The following is a 27,369-nucleotide window of genomic DNA, read 5'->3' on the forward strand; positions in this document are numbered from 1 at the left end:
TCCAAAGCTTCAGAATGAACCCTTTGGCTGAAGTTTTCAAATATTTTGGCCTAAGTCCACAAATGCCATAAGAAACTGGCACTCCATTCTGCAATGCTTTTCTCTCTGCCAATAACTTTAACTTGGGATCATAAAGTGGAATCATTTGTCAGGTGGTCCATTATGATCTAGATTTAAAACCACATTTTAGAGCTACTGGGAATGATTCTATACTGAAAAAGAGAAGTTCAGATAAAAAGAGAAAAGCTGCTTATCCATCATCTGTTTCACAACAGCAAGGGGCAGTTTAATATCCTGGAAGGGGCAGCTTATCAATAGTGACATGGGATCAGAAATGGCTAAACAGCTTCAAGTACCTCCCTCATTGGAATGGTCAAGTATAGGTAACACATATAGTAGGTGCTAGCTAAGTAGTGCTGACTGAATTATGCTGGCTCACTGACATCCTAGGCATACATAAAAACCCTATATCAAAAATCTCAAATGGAAAACATCTGCAATGAATGTGTACTCATTGTCCAGCTAGTATACCAGAGCCTTACTATAAATCCCAACCTCAGGGTTCATGACTTGGAACTGTGTTCTAATGTTCTAACATAGCCCTTCTGTTACTTCCAGTAATAAATCTCCATGGAGAAGTTCCAAGAAGGGTATTGCCTTAGATCATATTCCATGTTAGAGTGAGGTTCTTCTTTACAGCTTGTGCTTCATCTGGTCTTGATGTGAGGCCAGAAAAGGAAATGTTCTGCAGAGTTTGCTGCAAGGTGGGGGTCCTTTTTATTTTAAATAGCTGTAAATATTTGACAGAACAATTATGCCCTTGTCATTTCAATTCCTCCAGACCACTTCTTCCCAGACCATTTCTTTCCCTTCTTGTTAAAAGCCTCATGAGGCCCATGGTAGGGCACTCAGGAACGCTACTTGGCAGGGGGAAAGATACTACTGGAATCCCAGGCTCATTTCTCCAATGGTCATATTTCTGCCTGTGCTTATCCCTTTTTCTGCCAGATTGAGCTCTTTATTGCTCACACCACTCAAAATTGCCATGAGCACCAATATCCACCAACTACTCAAGCTGCCTTTATTGTATTTACTTTGTATCCCACCCTCATAAACCACTCTCCCTAGATCCCTTAAGCATTTCAATTGCTCTTCTCCATTTCAAGCATCTCAATTCCAGAGAATGGAAACTTGGGCATAGTCTTATTACCAATTAAAAAGGGATTCTCACTACTTTGCTCTAAGAAGTTATTTGCCCATATCCATGTCAGTTACTCAAAACCATATTGGCTTTTTAAATGCCATATCATATTGCACAGTCTTAATATAGTTTATTATCTGCTATCACCTGTAGACTTTAAAAAGCATGAATCAAATTTACTTTTGATGATTATCTATTTGTGTGATATTTATAACCAGGAAAAATGTAATATGCCACCCAAAAACTTTTCCAGAATAGTCAGAATTTTTATTAAATATGGATTGTCATGGGGCTTCCCTGGTGGCGCAGTGGTTGAGAATCTGCCTGCCAATGCAGGGGACACAGGTTCGAGCCCTGGTCTGGGAAGATCCCACATGCCGCGGAGCAACTAGGCCCGTGAGCCACAATTTACTGAGCCTGCGCGTCTGGAGCCTGTGCTCTGCAACAAGAGAGGCCCACGACAGTGAGAGGCCCGCGCACCGCGATGAGGAGTGGCCCCCGCTCGCCGCAACTAGAGAAAGCCCTCGCACAGAAACGAAGACCCAACACAGCCATAAATTAAAAAAAAAAACAAAAACCCAAAAGTTAAAAAAAAATATGGATTGTCACAATTATTTTATATTCTTTACACTCTTTATCACAAATTTAGGTAAATACAGATTGTACAACTTCTGCTGAATAAGCTGGGCAAGTGTCCATGACTCGGGAAAGCATATTAGAGTTGTAGTTATTTGTAGTTCCTGCCCCACCTCCAAACCAAAGGTCAGTGTTTGGGAAAATGCCAACCATATTTATCAGCAAGAGTTAGCAGCCTAGCATAGGGGATGGGAGTGGCAATGAGTAAAGTGTATAAAGAATCTAAAAACTGTTTTCTTTACAACCTCTTCATCAGAAGCTTTAACTGGGTACATCCCAATCCTTGTTTGGTAGACAGTTAACAAAGGGAGTGTTTTCTTTACATTCTCCCACTTTACACTAATCTGAGTTTTTTTGTAAGGGAACACCCTAACGCTGAGAATCTCCTCTCTCTCTCTCTCTCTCTCTCTCTCTCTCTCTCTCTGTCTCTCTCTCTGTCTCTCTGTATCTGTCTCTGTCTCTGTCCGTCTCTCTCTCTCTCTCTCACACACACACACAGATGGAAAACATAACCATATTCCTAAGTAAACATGTAAGTAAAAAGCAACAGGAATGTAGACTTTGGAGTCTAGACACAGAGCTGTAGAAAAGTTAGTGGTATATATAGCCTTGGATAAGGAGGACAACCAACATTTACTGAGAGGGCTAACGAGGATTAAATGAAATAACTTATGGAAAGATCCTAGCACAGTCCTACAACATACCTTTACAACATATTTGCCTTCTTCTCTACCCTGGTTTGAATTATGAAGCATCCTGATCAGAGAGAACTTTTTCATTGAAAACTGAAATGTCTGCCTTCCTAAACAACATTAAAATGTCACTGAAAACTGTAGACGTAGTTTGGGGGAAGTGAGAGGCAAGGGGTTAAAATTTTTCTTTAGTTCCAAATGGGTTTTGTCTTTATACATTTCTCTCGAAACTGTAGCTGTGGCACTATCTCTTTAGTCCTCAAAACAAAAGAACCTATTTGCAGAGTGCTCCAGGGTGGCCTTGAGTGGCACTTTAAAACACCCGTTTTGAACTGCTCTAGGCAGTTCAGTGAGGCTGGATACAACAATAGATTCTGGGAGTGAGTCTGAATGGTACAAAAAAAGGGGGGGGTGGTCTCCTGTCCACTGAAAACAGAAAGCAGAGCTAAAGAAAGTGAAGAATGTGAAAGGAGAGAAGGGAATTTCAGGATGTGCTAAAAATATTTTGCAACCAAAAAGAGTACAAAGAACTGGGATCTAGGCAACAGAGGGCAGGTCAAGCAGGCATAATTATTTATCATATAGTTTCCACAGATGGCAATAGTCAAGTACATTATTTTACCTATGTGTTTTTTCTTAATACTATAGATTTTGACACTGGGCTCTTTTTAGAAAGCCACCAAGTATAACTAATACACATAATGAACTCCACACAATAATAAAACAGAGTGCCTAGATTTATGTCTCTTTATGTAGAGACTGCAATCCATTTCTGATTCAATTCTTCCAAAGTATTAATGCAATTTAAATAATGAAATCATCCTGAAAGGGGTACACTACTGGTTCAAAGAAGATTTGTCAGAGAAAGAAATGGAAGCTGAAAAGTAATGAGTAATGAGTGGCTAAGGGGCTGATCAATCCAAAAGAGAATAGTTAAAGGGTCTAGGAGAGCTAAAATGTATAAAACTGCCTATGACCTAAACATTGGAGCTAGAAGCTCTTTCTTCTGATTAACTCTACTTTCTTATCCCTAGCTCAGAAATCAAGGCTTAACAATTAACTCTCAATAGCAAGCCAATATGATTAGAAAAATAATACTGATAGAAATGTAGAGTGTAGATCTCATTTAAATTTAATTGAGAGCATAATTTGTTAAATCACATCTGAGGATAAGTCACTTTAGGACATTAAAAATATTTAAACTATTCAAAAGAGAAATGCAATGTCCTATGTGTCAAAGGAAACAATGTTCCTGTCTGATTCCCCATCCATACAATGATCACTGTAGCCATCTAGACCCCTAAGAGAATTATTACTTCTAGACAGCCAAGCTTGTCGGAGCTGCACTTCCAGCACTGCATCCAATACCCACATGTAACTATTTAAATTTCAATTTAATTACATTTATATAAAATAAAAAATATTCAGCTCCTCAGTTGCAGCAGCCTAACTTCAGTGCTCAACAGACACATGTGGCTAGAGGCTACTGCGTTGGACAATAAACATAGAGATTATTTCATCATCACAGAAAGTTCTATTGGACAGCACTGGGCTAGACACCAGGAGGTCAAGACTTTGAGTTTAGACCAAATAATTCAAACCATTTTTAATGATAGTTTTTCCACAATGTAATTAATATTCATATCTACAGAGAATATAAATTAGGACTGAACATCATACTTTTGACTTCGGACAATGGTTCTTGAAAGTCAGTTGTACAGAAGAATCATCTGTGGAGTTTGCTAAACGCAGATAACTCATAGAGTGATTCAGTAGGTCTGGAATGAGGATCCAGGAATCTGCATACTAAACATGTGTCCTAGGTAATGCTGACAAGGGTAGTTCCTAAACCACATTTTGAGAAACACTGTGATTATGCATCAAAAAATTCCAATGATCAGTTTACACATTCTGATTCATTTTCTTGTATGGGTAAGTATTAATATGTGTACATAGGCAAGCCCTTGTCTCCTTACAAAAGTGCAAACTGTTCCACAAAGGCAAAGGAAGGAGATTTCAAGGTATAGTAGATCTGAGTAAGGATGAATACAGAGAGAAAAATCAAGAAGACAGACTCACTAGAAACAAATCTTTTGAAAAGAAATATTCCAGAATATCTATACAGGGCAGAAGCTGTATAGCCATTCAGCTTCTGGAACTCTAAGGCTCTGGGAACAGCTTTGAATCTTGAGCTAGCAGGAAAGGAGAAAAACTCTTTGGCAGTATAGTTTCTGAAGATCTGAATATTGCACGTAAATGCTAAGTATGTACAAGATGTTAGCCTATGTGCTAAGAGATTAGTAAACTAAGGTTTTTAACTTCAAGGAGCTCAATCTAGTGGGGGAAGAGAGACCAAAAATAAGTATAATATAGTAGCAGGTGTCATTTCAGCTGAACCTTAAATGGTGAGTTGCTCTGGAGTTATTGGAGAGGTAGAAGAATGGCAATTAAAATACAGAGAACATGAAGAAAAGCACAAGAGCTTGAAAATTTGGAGCATACCTGGTGACCTACAAGTGGGCTAGAGTGGCTAGTGAATAGGGTTTAGAGAAGGTTGTGTAGTGCGAGATAGGGGTATAGATGCATTCTGGGTACCTGGGACACTGAATGCCTGTTTGGGAAAAAAAATCCTTTAGAAGGTATTTGAGGAGAGTAGTGATATGAGATCTGCATTTAGGAAGAACACTAACAGCTAGGCATAAAATGGAGTGGGGAGAGAGTAGATGCTGGGAAGATGTGCTATGATTTGGTCATTTGGCTGCATGGAAGAAAAACTGCATTCTGGTTGACAATGTTTGTTCTTGCAAAAGGCTGGGAATCAAGAGAGAAGCAACAGAATATGAAAGAGATTTTTTTAAGCTGAAAATCTGAAAAAAGAGCATGAGTAGTGGCAGTGTTTAGAAGCTGTTGGGAATGCAATGATCCATCATGACTCTGGCAATAAAAAGTACCAGCAATGAGGGTCCGAAAGAAAGTAGAATTCTCAGCAGTCTGGTGAGCAGACAGCTCTACACCATCTATGTCTTCTGAAGATATGGACAATGGGGTATCTTCTATGGGTGGCACACAAGTGGGCAAACAGCTTCTTCAGTGAAGTGCCCTTAAAGACATACAACATACTGCATAGTAATTAAGGGCTTAGGCCCTGGAGACAGACTTCCTGGAATAGAATCTTGATTCTGCTACTTAGTAATTGTGTGATCTGTAGGCAGGTTACTTATTGATAAATTCTGTGTCCTGTTTTTTCTACCCTTAAAATGAAAATAATATTACCTACCTCACAGGAATGCTGTGAAGGTTGATGAGTTCATACATAAAAGGTATTTGTAACATGGCCTGGCACATAGTAAGCACTCAATAAATGTTAGCTATTATTATCATGTGTATGTATGAGTGAAAGACACACACTTAATTGTGCTATGTTCAATGTTCAATAACCCTTGAAGGTTTAAGTGCTATATCTAAGGAATGGTGATCAGTATAGTTTAGCAGCCCAAGGGACATCTGCAGTACACTGTCCTGCATAGGCAGCATGCCTTAATATTACTCAAAATGAGTATCTTAAGTCCATTTTGAAAAAAGACAGATATGAGTAAGTTTTTCAGCTTGTAAATATTCTTAGTGATTCTCCTTAAGTAAGCTAGTGCAAGTCGGCTCCAGCATACCACTGGCTGGTGTAAACTAACCCTTATACTCACATCCATAAGACCTACCTTTCACTTCCCTAAAACACACTCAAAGGTATACTGAACGGAAAAACAGCCAGAACCTAGAAATCTACTCCTTTTCTAATTTCTCTTGGCCTCAAACAGCAGGGGGAAAAATGATTATTTTGCAGATGAAAGACTTTCTTTCACCAATCAAAAAATATCAATTTCTTTAAAAACCATAATAAGCTCTTTTTCGTTTATATTTAAAGTGCTCGCTTCCAGAAAGAGGAATGGAGTGAGGGGTGTTAGCCAGAGCTTCTGACTACACAGGAAATTCGCCACCTGAAACCAAGTTTAACATGGAGCTTCCAATCACATGCCTAGTTTTCCCTCTAACCCTGACCCATTCCCTCAAGTTCCCTCCTGCATTTTTTTAAAGTGTCGAATTCCATTTAAGTTAAATAATGATAAAAGAGCTTTATATCATCCTCCTTTTCTTTTTGCTAGGAGGGGAAAAATATAAGAATAGCTTTACTTTAAGATATGTTAAAATACAAAGATATCTTAGATAAGGATAAATTCTAATTTACATGGTATCTAAGACAATATTTCTATTACCATCTTTCTAAAAGTCTCATAAACAGGTCATAACAATACTTGCCCTATGTCCGACTCATTTTCTTGACAGCATTCTCAAATATTCATTGTCAAATGCTAAAGAAGAGTTGTCTATGGTGTGAGCATCCAGTCATTTCCCCAGTACATGACATAGTCTCTAATAAATTCAGATCTAAGAATGACTGCTTCAAGAATGTTTCCTGAAGAGGTTTTAAAGAACGTTTTACCAGAGAACTAGTATGAGCTACTCAAGCACCTGGGTTAATCTTTCTCCTTTAAAGGAATGAATTTAAAATTGAGAAACCATTTGAGAATTTTAAAAGACGAGAAAGTTCATCTATTTTAGATAGATAGATAGATAGAAACAGAAAAGTGTGAAACTGAGTTAGCTGTATATTTTTTCTGTTGATCTGGATAAGATACTCAAATTTTAAAACATAGCCCTTCATATTTGGCCAGTATATTTTAAAGTATACACATAACTTTTACCAAAACAATCGTATATGTTGAGCAGAATATTAGAAACGAACTAGCTTGTTTTAGAAGGAAAATATTCCACACTAACCTTTTCAATCGGACATTTTACTTCCCAATAACTTTACAAGGCTCTACCTTCATTCATATTGATGTATAAATTAATCAAAACACTAATGTTTCTCCACATAATCTATAAAATTAATCTGGAAAGCACTCGCATATTAAAATAAATGTTGTGTTAAAAATAGCTCAGAAAAATCTCTAGAGTTCTATCAACACATTTTTTTTTTTTTTTTAGTAAATGACTGAACTTAGTCTTCTTGACTAGTAGCTTAAGTCAAATTTACCCTGGATCCATCAACTGAGAGGCAGCCTGGTATAAGGGTGAGAAAAAGCACAGATTCTTGAATCAGATCAATTAACCTATGAGTTTGGGCTCTGCCTCTTGTTAGATGCAAGACCACAGGCCAGTTACTTATTCTCTAAGTCTCAGTTTTCTTACCTCTGAAATGGAGATCATAACGCCACTGACTTCACACAGGGTGGTTATGAGAAAAGATTGATCAAATATATGTTAAACCACTGTGTAAATGTTTTATATCATATCCATTATGAGTCAATTACCAACAACTATACTGTAATTTTAAGTTGTTTTTTAATAGAGTAAAACCATGACGGAATTAAGCATGTATTTACTATTAGGATACAAATACAATTCAGTCATAAAAGCCACCTAGTTAGCTTTGACATTATTCATTAGGTCACCCTGGAATTGAGAGATGGCAAGGAGATAATGTCACTATTTTTTTTTAACATAAACCCTTTTATTAGCATAGAGAAGTTCTTTCCAGATATAGTAATTCCAGTAGCATAACATTTTCCGCATTTTTCACTGCCAGAAATTTAAACCAGTAACACAGGCCCATGAGAAACCTCTATTTATTGAATAAAGCAATATTTTCCATGAAAGTATATCTATTTAGTTTTGCAGTGGCGAAAACGAGATATTCTCTGGTTTTACTCCAAAGAGAAACACCTCAACAACTTTGCACATTAAAAATGTACAGAGACGGCTCTTCTAGAGTCAAGCATGAATTAGAGTATAGAGAAAACATCCAACAAGCACAACTCTCCAACACTTAGTGAAACAAACCAACCGCTACCCAAAGAAGAAACTGAAGCTATAAATTCAAATATACGGGCTGCAGGGAGACTACACAAACCTGCTGTTGCTTTAATTGCAGACAATTCAATTCAGCAGCTGTTGGTCCAGGCACTAAGGTTCACTGTATGCTCTTCAGCGTAACCTTGAAATATTGTCACTCACTCACTTCTCCACATCATCTGCATGCTGTCCAATTAATGAGGAGCGAAATCAACTGTCAAACCACGTATCAAAACAGAACATGATCTTTTAGCTCTTAAGCACAGGAGCATAATATTTTAAGGACAATAAAACAAGAATGGAGGTGTAAGTCCTTGACAATAAATGATATTCAAACTTATCAAAATATGTGGTTGTAGAAACTAAGCTTCTGTTCTGTTCAGCAAGAAAGTGAAACTTTTTAAAGGTTTTTTTATTTGGAAGGATCCTTTCTGTCAAACTGCTGTATAAGAAGCCTTTCAAACAACATTCACCAGTACCTGATCAGTCTCCAAGTTCTTCATTATTATGGACCAATATTGTTTCTGAAAGCTTAAGAGAATACTTAAGGAACACTTCTGGTCCAACAATATTTTACAATACAGATGGTTTGGAGCTGGCATGTTTAGCCTTGCTGTTTTCAGCACTTTTTTTCTACCAGGAGAACAAACAACAACAATAATATATAATGTTCATCAATATGAGTTAAATAATGAAATAAAAATAAATTTACCAAACAAATGTGTTCTGGAATGCTTCCTATTTGAAATTTACTTACTCTTAACTGTATATCTCAAATCTAGACAACCAATTAACAAACACAGGAGTTAATAAACTCAAGAGGAACACAACATACTAAGTGTTTTAAAAATTGCTTTTTTCCTTCCAAAGCACTGTCTTCTGTGCAAACACTCTAGGCTATATCACATACTACCAGTTGCAGACATAAGACTTGAGAAATTCAATACAAGAATACAGCAGAGAAGCATGCACAATTAAGGGATCGGGACTACCAATTTAACAGAGAACCCAGATTTTACATAGCAATCTGCTACAAACATTATAGCTAGGGGCATGCATATTTTATGCAGCTATTTTGTTTAGCTCATTAGAACCTTATTTGTCCTTCAGTACAGTTGAACTGGAGGCAAAATAAGAGAGGAACGCACTTTGAAACAAAAGGAAAATTTCAGATAAAATAAAACATACTATACCTGAATATTGTACCAGGAACATCGTGACACTCTTCAGGGAACTGTTTCACGTTGTATCCTACCGTGAGTTATTCTCCCCTAACCTCTTCTCTCCACAAAAAGAAAAGCCAAAGCACCCCAAACCCCCACTACACACTACCCCTAACCCACCCCCGCACTGAAGAAAAAAAACCAAAAAACAGATACAATTCAGCTCAGCTCCGATGATGCTTCTGTTTAGCTCAGCTCCAGCCGAGCAACTGAGCTCTAGCAACGGAGCATAGGGAGGTGGATTCTGATGCCAGGAGCACTTCCATCCACTTCACTTACACAAAAGCAGGCAGTGGAAAATCCAGGAGCCTTGAAGACAAGGGCTGGAACTGGCTTTTATGAATTGCTATTACTGCATGTGTCACCATCCATCTCCAATGACGGACACTTATAGGCTGAATTGGGAGTGGAGGGGGTGGGGTGGAGGAGGTTGGAGAGCAGGTGGAGAAGCAATTAGCAGTATGTTCATCGGAGAATTCGTTTGGGATTTCATACATCAGTGCCTAAAGAAACAACATGCAGTTGACAAATCAGAACTTTACGATCTGCATGCCTTAGAAGAAATCTTAGCTCACGGCCCCAAACAAAATAATGCTTGCCCACTCTTATAGAGCATGGAAAGTCACCCCTCTGCTTTCTTTTTCCTCCAGCTACCCTTGTTCCTGAGAAATCAACATTCAGAATGAATATTTGCTAATTTTCCCTAAAGAATTGTATTTAAAAGTCTGGAAGCAAAGGAAGTATAAAGAAATTAAATTATATTGAACATGACATCTCTTAACAAAAAGGCAAGAAGCTAATTATTTTAAGCCAACTTTTCATCCCTAGTCCCATTCCCCAGGTGCAGCTTTCATACCTATAATCAACGATCACACAACTTTTGTGCATATATTTAACACTGAAAAACAATCTATGTATGCCTAAAAATAGTTCCGTTAAAGTCAAGGTGAGAAGCTAGGTGACCTTTAAGAAGGCACTTTACCTGTAAGTGCTTTAGTTTTACTCATCTGCTAAACTGAAGCACATTTTTTTAGACTTCAAAATGAATCATGAGTAGGAACAAGAAGGAGATAGTCTCTTAGGAAGGAAACATGACACAGTTGGAGGAGTACTGGGGCTGGGTATCAGGAAACCTGGGTTCAGGTTCCAGTTCTACAACTTTCTAGCTGTGTTACCCTAGACAAGTCACTTAACTTCTTGGAGCATAAGTTCCCTTATTTTATAAATTGTACATAACTGCACCCTTTCTGACTGCGTCATAGGATTGCTGTGAAGAGCTAATGAGATAATAGATATAAAAACACTTTTGTAAATTGTAAAGAGCGATAAAATTGTATGGGATTATTATTATTATACCCTGAGACAAATCTTGCCTAAATGACTGAAATGAGGCACCTGTATCATATAAGGAAAATAGGAAGAAAGGACCAATATCATTTCATGAAACATTATCCAATTCTTCCAATTTTAAAATTAGAAGTACTGTTTCCTCTTAAAATTCCACAGGAGGAAAATCTTTTGAAAAGAAAAAAATTTAAATCTGATATATAATACATCAAAAGTTTATTAAAGAGACAAAAGTCCTGTAACTCCTTCTTTCCTTTCCAAAAAGTCAGTCAATTTTTCTGTAAGGTCTAGTATTATGTCCCATCTGGAATGCAAGCTACTAGACAATGAGCATCTCCTTTTGTTAAATCTTTCTATTAACCTGGTACATCCTCACTGCCCAGTGTGTAGAAAAAGTTTCAGGTTGATTATCTAAATCTAAATCCACAAGGTAAAAATCCAAAGTCATGCTTTATGAGGCTCCAAGCTGCCTTGATACTATATATACAGTGGCCAGCTGGTTTCAGCTGGGACACAGTTTTAGCACATGAAGTCCTGGGGTGGCCACACCTGGGGCACTAAATGATCCAGGCAATGTTTGGGGACCTTTGGTTCAGCCAAATCCCACATGTCCTGATTTTCATCTGTATGGTGGTTTCCCAAGTATGTGTCTGTCCACATGGGCCGAATCTGAAGCAGCCAAAAGAAAGGTGGGAGCTGTAGCAGAAATATCAGATGTCAGCTCCCCTTGGCCCCCTCCAATGCCAACCGTGTCCTCAAACAAGTGCCCAGACCACTTCCTGTGAGAAGAAAGAAAACTTTTTTCTAATTGCCCCCTTGAATGTCATTGCCAATGCTGAAAATTCCAGTAAAATATGTATCCAAAATCTATACTAAGTCAATGGGTAAAATGGATAATATGAATCACAAAGAGTTAGGTGAGGTAGCTAATAGCAAGTGAGCCATTAAAGGGGGAAGAGGAGGAAAGGGCGGGGAAAGGAGTAGAGGAGAAGAGAGGGGAGGGAAAGAGAGTGAAAGAATCTGAAGTGAGAGCTTTTTTTTTTTTTCTAAGCAGAAAAACACTTCCTGGAATCATCCAAAACCTCACCTCTTAGAAAGTGCTTGCCTTCTGAGGTACTGGGAATGGCCCATTTACTACCACAGCTGCAATCCTAGCCTTCCAACTGCTTAGGTAAACAGTCAAGAGCTTGAAAAAGCACTGATAGACCTAGCACGAGAACTCACTTTCCTTTGGCATGTGGAAAGCCAGGCAGGTGGGACACAGTTCTCTAGGGGCCTCATCACTGCAACCCTCCACCACAGCCTCACCGGTGGCATGGCTGGCCACTAATAAAGGTGTCAGCCCAATTTCAGGTTTGGCAAAGGAAACTGGCCTGAGACTTCTAAAAACACACTGGTAAGAAAGGAACAAAGGCTCTATTTCAGAATCAGGCTGCTCTGCCTTTGGGCATTGCAACTGAACTCCTCCACACATTTAAGCTGAAATCCATATTCCCCAAGTTCCTCAGAAAAGCCATTCAAAGTAAAGGGAGAAGGACAGGAAAGACGATTTTTTGTTAGCTTCTTTCCCCACCGTCAAAAGATGAGGATCATATCCAGAACATGACTGACAGCATGTACCAAAAGGCAATAAAGTGGAGTGGAAAGCATCAGTTTCAACCCAGATTAGCAAGAATGGAAATTAAAGCATCAGAGAATCCTGATAAAAGCAAACACACAAACATATACACCAAAAACCACTGCAATGTTTCCATCATTTCAATCTCTAGAATGTAAGCACTAGTGGTTCCCTAATCCACCTGAACTTCTCAGCAGCTGTCGCCAAGCCTGACGGATCTTTTCAAATGAATTCCTGTTGTTAACTTCCTTGGATTCTGAGTATTTTTGTCAAAAACAAAAATCCCAGTGGAAGATTTCAAATAACCATGAACTTGAACCAAACCATGAACCTAAACTGAGAGAAACAACACTAATTTTCTAAACCCCAAACAAAACAGAATTGTTAACAGTTTGAAAGCAACAACAACTAGTGAATCGATTTGAACTGGACCAAAGCTTCATGTTTTCTGAATCAATCAAACTTGTACCAAACCCTGAGAGTCCAATCAGTTCAAAGAGCACACATCAAGACTTGGTTTCACCTGACTGACAGCCCACAATGAACCACAGAATGGCAATAAATCAGGAGTAGGGAAAACTGAATTCTCCTATTTTTTTCACTGTTTGACCTTGGTCAAGTCATTTATACTCTTTTAGACTCGGCTTGCTTACTTTGAAATGTCTGGGCTGGGATTACCAATATCCCAGGTCTAATACTCTATGCCAATTGTGAAATTTACAATAGTGACAAAATAGAGGATGTCACAATTTGGCCCTAATCTTCAGAAGCAGAGAGATGGGCCACCCCAATTCTCCTAAGGATTCATGTTTCTAGTTTTTTTGAAATATGCTTCACATAAGAGTTGGGCAACTGTCTTTGCTCATTGGGCAAATGTGCCTTGGGAATAGTCAGGCTAATATTCCTTTTCAGAATGTTTCTCTTCAAAAAATGTTTCAGGAGCAGTTTGTTTTCCTCAAATGAAAGCTACAGGTGAGTGGTCTGGTCCCAAACAGGAAGAAGGAAGAAAGTGATCTAAATTATGCTGAGCACCTATTGCATGCAAAACATGGCATGATACTTTATATTATTTTTTAAATTAGTCCTCACAACACAGCTATATGGTAGGTATTATCATCCTAATTTTATAGGCAAGGAAACTGAGGCTTACTGATGTTAAGTGACTTGCTTGCAGTCACTCTACTGGTAAGTGATAGATCTGGGATATGAACTCAAGCAATTTGAATCCATTACTATACCAACATTCTAATGATTAAAGTCTGAATGACTGGGCTTCCCTGGTGGCGCAGTGGTTGAGAATCTGCCTGCCAATGCAGGGGACACGGGTTCGAGCCCTGGTCTGGGAAGATCCCACATGCCGCGGAGCAACTGGGCCTGTGAGCCACAACTGCTGAGCCTGCGCGTCTGGAGCCCGTGCTCCGCAACAAGAGAGGCCGCGATAGTGAGAGGCCCGCGCACCGCGATGAAGAGTGGTCCCCGCTTGCCACAACTAGAGAAAGCCCTCGCACAGAAACGAAGACCCAACACAGCCAAAAATAAATTAATTAATTTTAAAAAAATGAGTAAAATTGAAAATCCCTTTAAAAAAAAAAAGTCTGAATGACTGAATTCCTTCTTAATTCAGTGATTCAATTGCACTTGCTTAGTGAATAATCACCTGCTGAGTCAATACAGTGAAAGTAAATCTCCTTGCATTTATGCTAGATAGACGACTTTCTAAAAAATTTCATCCAACAATGTGGTTAAGACCACTGGGCTCTGGAGTCAGACAGACCTGAGTTTCTTGAATTCTAGCTTATGGACAAGGTACTTAACCATGCTGAGTCTCAAGTTTTCTTACCTGGCAAATGGAGAAAGAAGTAGTACTTACTCATTGGGCTGTTGGGAAGTGTTAATGATGTGATAGCAACTAGCACAGTGCTTGGCACAAAATAATTATTCAATAAATGCATATTAGAGCTATACTTGTATTCATAAGCAACAGAGCAAGAAAGAAAAGGTTATAAAGAGAAAGGAAACTAGGATTCATTTAACTCAAGTGCTCTTTGGCCTGTAGCACAGATTTAGTTTGAAAGAGGTTTTCAGTGGCCCATCCATACCCTCTAAAACTAAGCTGCATCTTGCAGTAGATTAGCATATTCATGAAGCAACATGATTATACTAATTGGTGGTGCCTAAGTAGTAGCAAGGAGACTTGTCATGTGCTCTGCTGAGCAGCAATTGTCCCTAGTTTCCTGGAATCTATCCTTCTAAAGAGAGGGTTGGAAAGTGGCAGATAGAAGTACTGCTGGAAGTACCAGGTGGTCTAAGGCCCCCATCTTTCCCCCATTCTTCAAGTTCCAGCTTCTATTTCATTCACTCATGGCCCTCTTCGCATATACTCCTCTCCTCCCTCAGTGTATTCTAGTTTTATTGTGATTCTCCCCCTGGCTCTAGCTCTGTCTCTGCTCATCAGCATCAAGTGGTGTTTATGGAATGTGTGTCTGGCACTGCACTAGGTGAAGTGGAGGGACATCCAAAAGTTAATCAAAGAGACGTGTCCCATGGCCAAACAGATCTAAGATCCACAGGTAGACCAGAGTTTTGGCAACAGAGTAAATGCAAGTATAATTGGATGATTTGGTTGATTTCAGAGCACAAAATAGTTTGTTCATCTAGTTAATGATACGCATACTGAAGAATTTAGAAAGAATTATACAGTTGTTGGCAACTTGATTTGAAATGCAGAAAAAGATGGATAGATGGATGGATAGGTGATAAAGCAAATAAAGTGTTAACTATAGACTCTAAATGATGGGTATATGGGTGTTCACTGTACAATTCTTTCAACTTTTCTGTATATTTAATTTTTTTCATCATAAAAGGTCGAGGGAAAAAGAAGAGGGGTAGGTAAGGGGTACAGCTTTTTCAACTTCAAATGTTTCAGAACAAAATAACCATATTTATATGGAGAAGCATAAATCAAATAGGGCAAAATGTTAAAAATTGGTGAATCTGAGTGAATGGTATATGAGAGTCCTTATATGATTCTTTTAACTTTTCTATATTTACAATCGTTTCAAAATAAAAAGTTAAAAGTTAGTTTATTGAAAACTGACCCCTTTCACCTAGTGCCTCAGTTGCCATTTTTAGTAGAGAGGATATTAGGTCCATAGTAGTAGAGAAATTGGAAAGAATGGGGTGGGGGACAATAATCAACCCATACATATACTTGGGTGCCTACTGTATGCAAGACACTGTGCTAGACACTGTGGCAGATTCAAAGAGCTTAAAAACACAGTCACTGCCCTGAGAGGGAGGGCTCACAGTGTAGATGAGGGAATGCCAAAGCAGTGTCTGAAAGGGTAACTGGCTGGCCAGATAAGTTCTGTAAGACAGAAGTATGAAGATTGGAAAGGTAGGTTGGAGCCAGACTGCGGAAAGTATTGAATGCCAGGCTAAAGAGTTTGGACTTCATCCTATGGATAATGGGAAGCCATTTATAGTATCTGAGTCAGAGAAAGAATATGCTCCAAAACCGATTGGCTACATAGAACAATTTGGGCACAGTTACCTTCAACAAGCATCTGTTTTATATTCATGTACTTCTGGCCCTTGTATCTATTTCCCTTATCTGGATGTGGCCATTAGGGGGTTCCAACATTCTGGATGCTGACCATTTTTTAAACAGCCATCTCTTCAGCCTCTGTCCCTTTCCCACCCTCAGTCCCCAAGGGAGTTGACCATCACTCACCTCAGCCCCACTGACTCAGTAAGCAATAAATAAGCCTCATACAGTTTTTCAAACTAGCAGCTATGCTTTGAAACTCTGATTTTCCTTCATGATTATCAAACCCCAATTACTACTGGGATCACTGATTTGAGTTGGAAAAAATGAATATTCAGCTAACCAACATGTGAAGGAGTGCAGGAAGCTATGTGCTGTGTGTAGAAGGAAACAATTATTCGAAGTGATCTTTGTATGTTGAACAAAAACTTAGTGGAGATGGCATTCCTGAATAGCGGCAAGTGATTAGGGAAGGCCTCTCAGACTGCCAAATCAAAAGGTGGACTTTCTATGTCTCCAGTTTTTTCCCCATAAAGCCCATCCTCCAATCCAATCATGTTACTCCCGGTTTAAACCCTGTGCTGGCTCATCCCTGCCTAGAGGATAAAGGTCAAGCTCCTTAACAAGCAGACTTCCTTCCACAAGATACCTTTCCAGATCCTTATCCTGTCCCCTCTTCTATACTCCCAGTGGTTCATACACAGTATCTCACCGTTTTCTGAACTATCCATTTTTATATGTAACTGTTTCGCATGTGTTCGTGCTCCCTCTTTCTGGAATTCTTTCCCACCACCTCTTTGTCCACCGAGATTCCAGGCAATGCCCACTCATCCTTTGTGATTTAGCATAGTTAGACTCTGGTCTGTAAGTAGCCCACCCCTAGCAATAATTTCCTCCATCATGTTCCCAGGGCACCTTATAACATAGCTCTTTCTCTGAGCACCTTTGCCATTGTAATATAATTATTGGTTTGGGTGTCTATCTTCCCAACTTGACTGTGAGCTCCTTAAGGGCAGGCAGGGACTACTTCTAATTCATCACTGTATTCCTAGCACTTGGCATAAGGCCTGGTCCTGTATATGTGCTTAAATGTGTATTGAATAAATGAGCTTGAATATCAAGTGCTCCTTGAATTCAAACTGAGCATCTCTTGAAAGGTGAAAATTAGAATATTATGTGACCAAAGTAATCCTAATGAAGTGTGTCCGAGGACTTGACTGAAGAAGATTTGGTAGGAGGACGTATTATGGGGCCTTACTGTGGGACACTTTCTACCCCAGGAAGCTCTTACTGGCAGTTGTTGCTGGCTAAAAAGAAGCGCAGCTGGAGTGGATGAGAAGGGCCCTTACTGCGGATTTCCCCCAAGTTATCATTCACCTTTCACCACTGAAGCAATGTTGTTTATGTAACATTCTCTACACGGTGTTTCAACTCTTCTGAATTACAGCCAGACTTGTATTTGTATTCTGCCTGCAGATACATTTGGACAAGCCTTGTTAATGAGTAGTCACGGAAAGCTCTCCAGTTCCTATTCTCACCTATCATTATTGTGCTTAAGGGACCATTGAAAAACTGAGAGCCAAAAAAGGGGGCAGGGAGGAGCTAATAAAAACCATCTTTTATTTTTCTCCTAGATTGCCAATATCTTTCACAGCACCTCTCATCCTACACTGTTTTATAACTATGTATCAGTAAAGGCAAAAAAGAACAATGAAGACTTTAGCAAAACTTTACACTTTGCAGGCAAGAAAAAGAGGAAGCAACACTTACGCCTGACATATAAATCTTTAGACATATGATCAGTCGCCACTTCTAGAAAGTAAACACTTCAGCTGTTTTAAACAAATAGCAAAAGCAATTAGCCCTCTCTGTAGACTAAACTGAGGTGTATGCTGAATTTTTTTAAAAATCGGAGTCTGTTTTGATCTTCAAAAATGTCGAACTGGTAAACACTTTGCTTTTTTTGTACATATAAATCTAAAAGCCAAGCCTAGCTTGAGGAAGATTTCAGAGACATAAAATTTGTCTGAGGTGTCTGCCAAATCTCTGCAGCAGAGACAGAAACCCTGGAAAAGCTGACATAGTCATAACTCTCACAACATCACCAGCAGGTTTGTGCAGGGCTGGACGTACAGAAAGTCACTGTTCCTTCCCTCAAACTATTCATAAACAGAGAAGTAGATTATTTGCTTATCAGGTATCTGGTAGCTCATTTTTGCCTATGTATCCTACTGGCAGGTATCCCAATTTTCAGCGGAGTAAATTTTCATTTATATGATGGACCTGCTTGTTGAAATCTTCTTTCTTTCATTTGCTCTTTCACACTCATTCTTGTACGTACACTAGATATCTCGGTCTGTCTGTCTGTCTGTCTGGAAGGCATATAAAAGGGGTATTTACAAGTATCTAGTGCAGTGCCTAGCAGAGTGCTTTGCACATAGTAAGCCCACAATGATTCATCAGATGAACTGAAACTCTACCTGTAATTTCTATGTTCAGCTTATTTGATCATGGGACAGAACTATGCATTCTTTTTCCTGGAGTATTTAACAGTGAGAATTCCTTACAAGGTGATATAATTTTATTCTGACAATTCATGCTTAGGACTTCTATCCTTTGAAGAGCATCCATTTTTGCACAATGGGTATTATCTGTAAGGAAAATGAAGGAAAGACCACACAGCAGGATCCTGAATGACAATATGAACACCGATACGTTTTTGTAGAGACAATCAGATATCTCATATTCACCTGATTGTGCGTCATCATGGTAATCCACTACATATGTCTAAGATCACTTAACAATGCAAGAATACAGTGCATGCATGGGCTGCATTCTGTAAATAGGATTAACCGTTGAATTCAACCAAGGTCTTCCCTGGGGACAGATTGCTGGAAAATACATCTACACGACATTTAAAAAAATAAATTAACCAATGACACTGGCTCCCATGAGACACATTGTTTCTTGTACATGCAATTCTATCACAGTTTTCCGTAGCTCTCTGCTGACATCCCCGTCCCAAAAGACATAGAATTTCAAAACAGAAAGAAAAACAGAGAAATTGGAGCTCTTCTGTCTCTCCTGCATGAAGTGTTATATACACAAAGGAAAGATGTCTGTATATTAACACAATGTGAACTGTGACGTGGTGAGATCATGTCGGTCTGGACAGTTTTTGTTACGCTGTGGTCACATATAACTTGCCCAAGGGAATGAACAAAGTCTGTATGCACACTGACAAAGACTGGCAGGGGGCCTCAGGAAAATGAAAGCTGTGTTATAGCAGGGGAGTTTGATTTTTTCTTTAAAAAAATGTTCTTTGTTATGATTACTTTTCTTCCCATTTTTATTTAATTAATTTTCCTCATCTGTAAAATAGGGATAACTATTGCTTGTATTTAACATTTTTACTCTGAGGATGAAATGAAACCCTGGTGGATTGCCTGGCAAACAACAGTTAACCCATACAATCCACACCGATATTTGGTTAGCATTAGCTAAACACCTATTATGTGCCAGGCACTGGCCTAAGACTCCAAGAAAAAAGTAGATTGTGGGAGGAAAAAGTGACACTGGAAAGAAAAGCAGAGAGCTGATTTTCAAAGGTTTTATAAAGCAGTCTAAGAAATTTGGATTTTATCTTGAGGACAATGGGCTGCCTTTGAACTATTTTATATAGAGCTGGATAGCTTTAGACTTGTGATTTAGAAACATCATTCATTCTGTCAGCATTGGTGGAGAAAGGATTGGAAGGGAGGCAGGCTGGAGGCAGTAGTAATCCCGGGTAGAAGTCATATGTGTGTTGCGGGGTAGGAGGGGGCAGTGTGCCCCAAACTAAGACGATGGCAATAGGGGTGGACATGGGGAAAGCATTTTTAAATAACTTTTAAAAAATGTACAAAAATGTCATTATAGAGGATTAGCAAATAATATGGAAAAGGCTAAAAAGAGAACTCGTATGTAATCCTTCTATTTATAGGAAAACTCTATTAACATTTTTTTGTGTGTTTACCATTATGGGACTTTTCCTATGTATGTGCACACAGATGGGGGGGCTGTGCATGTGTGATATGTGTGTATGTGTGTATGCAAACTGAGATCTGTCAGCTTTATAACCTGAATTTTCTCTTAATATATCACAAACAACTTTCCACATCATTAAATATTCTTTGGTAATATCAATTTATATGGTTACTTAGTAATCCATACATGTACCATAAATGATTTAATTCAAACCTCTAGTATTAGACATTTATCAATAAAATGTTATTTTTTTCTTTTTCTTTCCTTTTTTCTTTTTTCTTTTGCTATTATAAACAGATTCTGGGCTAGACATCCTGGGAGCTAAATTTTTAGAAACTTCACATTTATTTTCTCAGCATAGAGCCCTAGAAGTTGAAGTGGAAGGTTGAAAGCTATGTTCGATTTTAAGATTTTTGATACATATTGACAAATTCTTTCCAGAAGGGCTGTATCAAATTACAGTCCCACTAGCAGTGTCTATAAATAGGAAGAAACCCATTTTAGAGTGATTTCAAGGATGGTGTCAACTGGATTTGGTGGGTGGAGAGGAGCAATGGATCCTTGGCAGAATATAGGGGCAGAAGCAATGTGAACTCTGTCAAGAGGAGCAAAGCAATGGGCAGGCCTAAGGAACAGGAGGCTGGGTGGATAAATGATGAGGAAAAAAAAGAAAGGCAACCACAGGAGAGTGGGAGAAAATGAAAAAAAAAAAGAAAGAAAACTCTAGTGAAGTTATACACCCAGGTCACTTTAATTTACTGCTTTATTCTGCAAAAGTAGCAAATGTAGCAAATGGCTAATCTTGTTTTAGTGTTTGGCACTCTGTGGTACCAAGGTCCAGAATTCCATTCATGTGAATATGTTGATCCATTCTTTTCATCCAGTCACCATTTATTAGGTGTCACCATGTACCAAGTACTATTCTGGATGCTTTGGGTATGGAGATAAAGGAGACCTGGTCCCTGCTCTCAAGGAGCTCACAGTCTAGGGGAGAGACAGGCACATCCACAGACCAACACACTGTGGTGTGGTACAGGCTAGAACAGAGGTAAGTACAGGGTCCTGTGGGAGCCAGGAGCCTACTATTGCTTCCTGTGTGCGTGCATGTGTGTGTGTGGTACAGGGAGGGGGAGGTGCAGCAAAGGGCTTCACAGAGGTGTTGATATTTGAGCTGAGTCTTGAAGGAGTTTCTCAGATGGCTAAGGATCACAGATCATACTCATACTCCTTGTATATTTGTGCGACTGCTCTCAAGGACACTCAGTAAGGCAGTGAGGATGCTGGTGTGTAATCTAAACCCATTCGTGACAACAGCCTCCACTGTTACCTTAATGGATATATGTACATAGCCTGATTTAGGCAATAATATACTCATTTTAGCATATAAAGGATAACAGGCAAGTGGCATATAGGCTTTTAAAATAGTTCAGATGACGCTAATAAAATAATAATATTCAAGTCTACCAAGTCCAAAGACGCAGGCATAGAGAATGGACTTGAGGACACGCAGAGGGGCAAGGGTGAGCTGGGACGAAGTGAGAGAGTGGCATGGACATATATACACGACCAAACGTAAAATAGATAGCTAGTGGGAAGCAGCCGCATAGCACAGGGAGATCAGCTCGGTGCTTTGTGACCACCTAGAGCGGTGGGATAGAGAGGATGGAAGAGAGACGCAAGAGGGGGGAGCTATGGGAATATATGTATATGTATAGCTAATTCACGTTGTTATACAGCAGAGACTAACACACCATTGTAAAGCAATTATACTCCAATAAAGATGTTAAAAAAAAAAGTCTACCAAGTCCTACAAATTCTACCCCCTAAATGTCTCTCGACTCTGTTCCCTCCTCTCATATGTTGCTCCCACGGGTCCTCACCAACTCTCTCTGGAGCAGAGTACCAGCCTCCTAACTGGTATCATCCCCTTCCAGTGCATCCTAAAGTGAAAATCTGATCATGGCACTCCTCATCTAAAACATTTTAATGTTTTTTTTATTGCCAACAACCAGTATTTTCCAAGTTTCAGTCATTTGAGTATTACTTGCTGATTTTCCCATATTCACACACCATGTGTACTATTATTTACTTAATATTCCTCTTTAAATCAACTTAAAACTGGTTACTTTCTATTTTCACTAAACCTTTTCCTAAGTAACCTTAGATTTGATGATGTAATTCAGTTTTATTTTTTATAAGCTACATTAGAATATATAATTTATAAAATTTTAAATGTTTGTGGGAATACAGCATAACTACTATGGTAGATGCCCTATACATTTTGAGAAACACTGGCCTATGGGAGCACATCCAAACTTCTTATCATTGTGTTCAAAGTTCTTCACAAATCAGCCCTGACCTCTTCTACAGTTATACCTTCCTTTCCCCAAACAATCTGCAACCCAACCATGCTGAATTCCTCAACATTGAATGGACACGCCTTGCTCTTATAAAAATCCCATGTCTTTCACAGACTGCTCCCTCTATCTTAAATGCCTCCCCTCCACTCTTCTCTGCCTGGCAAACTCATTGTCCTTCAAGACCTATCTGTCATGTCACCTCCTTACAGAAGCCTTCTTCCTGACTCTCCCTTACATTTAGTCACTCCTTCCTTCATCCTCCCATAGCACTTTGAACCTGTCTCTGTTATACTACATGTTACATTATCTCAGACTGATGGGCATCTATCTCCCCAACTAGACCTAGAGAAAGCTCACACCTCGTGCTCTGTTGCATCCCCAACACTTCATGTGGGGCAAAGGTCATGGAGGAGACCGAGTGCCCCAGAAGGTCACTTAGAGTCTAAGATAAAATAAAACCTAAAGTACCGTCAAGGTCCAAATAGCTTAGAGGCATGACATGTTTTTATAAAGAGAATCATCTAATTCAAAGATAGTAATACTGACTACAGTTTTGGCAGACACAATTAGCTACGGCTGCAATAACAGTTAAGCTAATTTGCTTTTGGCAGCTACTTTACAGCAGACACATACTGACATAGAAACTAAAAGCGAATCATTTGTGTTTTTGCCAAGATGGTCAAATATATCTCACAATAATCTCTCCTTACCACAAATGGAAAGTTAAGAACAAAAGTGAACAGCAGGACCAGCAAACCATGGTGGACAGAGCATGGGCTCTGGAGTCAGAAATCTGTACACCCAAATCCCAACTCAACTCTCCTTACAATCTATGTGACTTTAGGTAGGTTGTTTAACTTCTTGACATTTTAGTTCCCTCTTCTAGAAAAATGGGAAGACTAGTACCTGCTTCATAAGACTCTTAAGATAATGCGACAAAGTGCTTATGATAGCGCCAAAACATTTATGGGCTCAATAAATAGCAATCATTATTGTTGCCCAATGAAATGACTACAATTCAGGCAATAGGATGCACAAGGACAGCAAATGCATTTCTTAAGAAAATCAATTTATATCACTAGGCTTTAAAAGTAACAACTATAGAGTGTAGCTAAGAATAACCACAAACAAAACAGTCTATAAGACAAAGCTCTTCTTGGGTTTAAATTAAACTCACACCTGGAACATACCACCACACTTCTTTGTGTTCTCCAAGAATTGATCTCAAATCAGGTTCCCCTAGGATAAAAAACAAAAATCACCCAATCTTAATTTTTTGTTCTTAATTTTATGATACAGAATAATATCCAAACTATGTGGATGCTTTAAAGTGTCCTATTACTATGATCCCAAGCTTTTCAACACTATTTCTTTCCCAATCTATCCCTGCTGACACGTTTTACTCCAGTCAGGGAAGCCCACCTGTTATACAAGTGCTCCCTCTTCTATCTACCCTTCTCCAATTCCAACCCCAGTATGAGGAAGCAGTTTCTCCCTCCTCTTTGCCCATTTCAAGTCCACTTTACTCTTTTGGAACCCAAATTAAAATTCATCTCCTTCCCAAAGCCGACCAGGATTGATCTGGAAGGTAGATGAGAGTTTCAAGCCTTCAGCACTTCCAGGGTTAGGCTTGACTTTCCATAGATCAACCCCCACAACCTAATCGGTATCCCCTTCCACTAACCCCTAAGCACTTTTCGCACGCGTTTGTAATAATAAAATAATACAGTCTCGTTTTGCGCAGTCTACTTTATTCTGTAGTTGGTGTGCCCCTTAAATATTTGTCAACATCAATGCTTGCTGGAAAGCCCTAGAGCGCTCGGTTTTTACAACAGGTCTAACTTGCCTTTTATTTTCATCAGAACACTGCACTGAACCTTAAACACGTATTTCTCAAAAGCGAGATTCCTTCCCTCTTCTGCTCCCCATCTCTTCTGGAAATTGAGGGGAAACCCTTTCCGCTCCAAAGACCTGGTCAGGGAAGGGGCAAGCGGCTGGAGGGGCCTATAAAGAGATGGCGACGACCCGGATCTCACCATCAAAGTGGCGGAAAGTGAAAAGTTGACAAAAAGTCACGCCCGGGGCGTGGCAAGGAATTCCCATGGCCCCAGAGGAAAAGGGGTGTGTGTGCATTGGGAGGGGTGTGTGCCCAAACCTGAAGTGCAAATTGAAAGAAGAGAGGAAAAAGAGATCGCCCAACTCCTGCAAGCAGTAAGGAGAGTCCAGACGCCGCCCAGGGAAGACCCTGGTGGAGAACCCTAACTTCAGATGTCTGAGGAGGCACAAGGCTGGGGTGGCGGATACGGGATGCCGTTGTGGAGGAAAAAGACAGCGGGCAGATTTGAGGGAAAAGAGAAAAGAGGGCACGCTCCCGAGTCTCCAGGGAAACGGGCTCGGTGAGCTCAGAAGCCCACCCCGACTCGCGGGCCCGACACCCCTTCCCCCGCGGAGGCGGAGCTGGGCGGAGTCAGGGCTGAGGCCCGCGGCCCCGGAAGCACCCTCCTCCCTAGGCCCCCCTCAGTCCCACAGTCCCCAGCCTCAGCCGCTCAGGCTTTCTGTCTCTCTGACCTCCAGCTCCCCGGCTACCGAAGCTCAACTCCTTATAGAACTGCGGAAAATCGGGCCGGCACGGCAGCTTCCGGGCGGGCGATGCCCTCGCGGCGCCCCATGCCGGGCGACAGTCTTCTGAACTCCCCTCCTGGCGCTGCCGGCTTAGGCCCGGCGCCCAGGCCCAGGCTAGACTCTCACCCACTCAACGGCCGCAGCTGCGTCTCCTATTGGCTACTGGTCACCAAGGAAGCCGGAGGCCCGAGCCCTTAGCCTCATGGGAAATGTAGTTTGAAGTCTCTGGAGGTTGTTCTTCCTGGTGGGGGGAGGGAGGAGGGTGGAATCCAATATTGACATTGGCGGAGAGGCTCAAGTGAAGACAGGGGATTGTGGGAGATGGAGTCAAGACACTTCTTTTTATATACCCACAATTCCTTCCCCGCCAGCCCCCTCCCGCATTTCCTATTGTCCCCAGTTTCGGCTCGAGGAGGGTATTCTGGATGTTGTAGTTTGGAGTGTGCTGTCTTAGAGAATCTCCCTTCTTGGGGTATGGGGTTGTGCTTGTGGGGACAGATGAAGGTTCTAGATTGATTGTACTGTTGGTTAAGCTACTTGCATTTGGGGGGCAAACACTTTATATCGTGATTTGAAATTCTCATTGAGTTTTGATTCAGTGGCTTTTAAAAAGTGTTATTTATGCTCTGATAAGCTTAGAATTTTGACTGGAATTTTGGAATTTTGTCTGATAAGCTTAAAATTTAAAATTGTCAAAGTGTGTTCTGTGTGAACCATGTGCATTAGAATCACTTTAAAGTTTCTGGAAAATGTATACTTTGTTTCTAATTGGGAATCATATTTTTTACTTTGAAATGGTGTCACAGTAGGCATAGAAATGTGATTGAAGCCAGCCAGAAGAAACCTGTTTAAACTATAGTGAAGCCATGCTATGAAGAACAGTGGCCACGATCATTGGTGTAATGTAGCAGTTTAGAACAGGTATACAACTTGAATAATAAGAAATAACTGTATATTTCTTTAAAAAACTATCTTTTTAGTAAAACGTATGTTTAAAGATGTGGATAAAGGAATATGTGGGACACCTAAACACTTTCAAGTGATTAAAAAGTTGAAGAAAATGGTTGTTTATTAGGGCTAATTTCACTCCTGACTTTTGACTTTTCTTTTCTTTGTTAGAGATGAATCCTTATAGCTGAATGGATCGTTACAATTGGGTTACTACAATTTTACTGTTAAGGACAACTTTTTGACCTCCAAGTGGAATGAAGGGAAAGAAAGAGGAATTGCATTTTGCTAAGGTAATTGCCTAAAATTTTAACAAGTGACATGAAGGAAGAAGATGATTTAATAGATTCAATAATTTATTCAGCCAATTGCTTTGTGCAAGGCCCTGGACTAGTCACAATTGCTACAGAATTGGAAAATAGTCCTTCCTCTGAAGCAGCTCACAATCTAAGAAGGGAGGTAGACTATACAATGTGCAAAGTGTTCTAAAAAGTTCTATACAGGGTTCTGTAGGACCATAGAAGAGGAAGAATTCATTCCACTTCTGGAGAAAGAAATGCTTGAATGATGAGCCTTGGAGAACCAGTAAGATATTTGTCATCTTTGGGGCAGGGAGGTTAATCATATTCCATACAGAGAAATAAGGATGTGAGAGAGTGCAGGAAACAAACAAACAAAAAAACTTCCATACTGCAGGAACTAGATGGGGCAGGAATAGGGGCCCATTCCAATGAGTTCAAAATATAACCTGAAAGCAGTAAAGAACCATCAAAGGATTTTAAGCAAGGAAATGATATGATCAGTTGGATTTGATGACAATTTGGGTATGAAAAGGGAGGGAAAGGAAGGCATCCATTGTGACTCCCAAGTTCTGATGTGGAAGAGTGAATGGTAGTACCATTCATTGAGATAGGGAACCCAGAAAGAGTAGCAAGTTTTGTGAGGGATAGGAGGGATTCAGTTTGGGACATTTAAAAATTTGAGGAATCTGTGTAACATTTGTGTGGAGATGCCTCGTAGGCTGTAAGGAAATGTAGGTCTGAAGCACAGGAGAGAGGTCTGGGTTAGAACTAAACATTTGGGAGACATCAATAATAAATAGTAATTAAATAAGTAAATATGAACTAAATGTCATGTAGAGAGTGTTTAGAATAGTAAATTTTAGAAGGACAAAGATTCAGTATGGAACCCTAGAAAATAACCATATTCAAGTAGTAGGTAGAGGAAAGCATGCCTTCA

The 27,369-nt window shown here is 39.7% G+C and overlaps 1 protein-coding gene across 11 annotated transcripts in view; it reads right to left on the reverse strand.

Moving 5' to 3' along the window:
- The window catches only part of ENOX2 (ecto-NOX disulfide-thiol exchanger 2), a 261,630-nt gene extending 236,312 nt beyond the window's left edge, over window positions 1–25,318 (reverse strand). For 3 of the 11 annotated variants that reach the window (XM_082377874.1, XM_082377875.1, XM_082377873.1), the window contains exons 1-2: window positions 25,129–25,308; window positions 23,751–23,799 (exon numbers count right to left, since the gene is read on the reverse strand). Coding sequence is in view for 2 of the 11 variants with exons in the window: in XM_082377869.1 (XP_082233995.1) it covers window positions 23,740–23,799; window positions 24,407–24,599 (253 nt within the window). In the remaining 9 variants the exon portion in view is untranslated. Of the gene's footprint in view, window positions 1–23,737; window positions 23,800–24,406; window positions 24,982–25,128 lie in introns of those variants that run through there. The other 8 variants (XM_082377867.1, XM_082377866.1, XM_082377869.1 and 5 more) reach the window with 6 other exon arrangements.
- Between the last annotated feature and the right edge of the window lie 2,051 nt (window positions 25,319–27,369).

The sequence above is a fragment of the Balaenoptera borealis genome, assembly GCF_965194805.1.
Source record: "Balaenoptera borealis genome assembly, chromosome: X".
In the NCBI taxonomy this organism is placed as follows: Eukaryota; Metazoa; Chordata; class Mammalia; order Artiodactyla; family Balaenopteridae; genus Balaenoptera; species Balaenoptera borealis.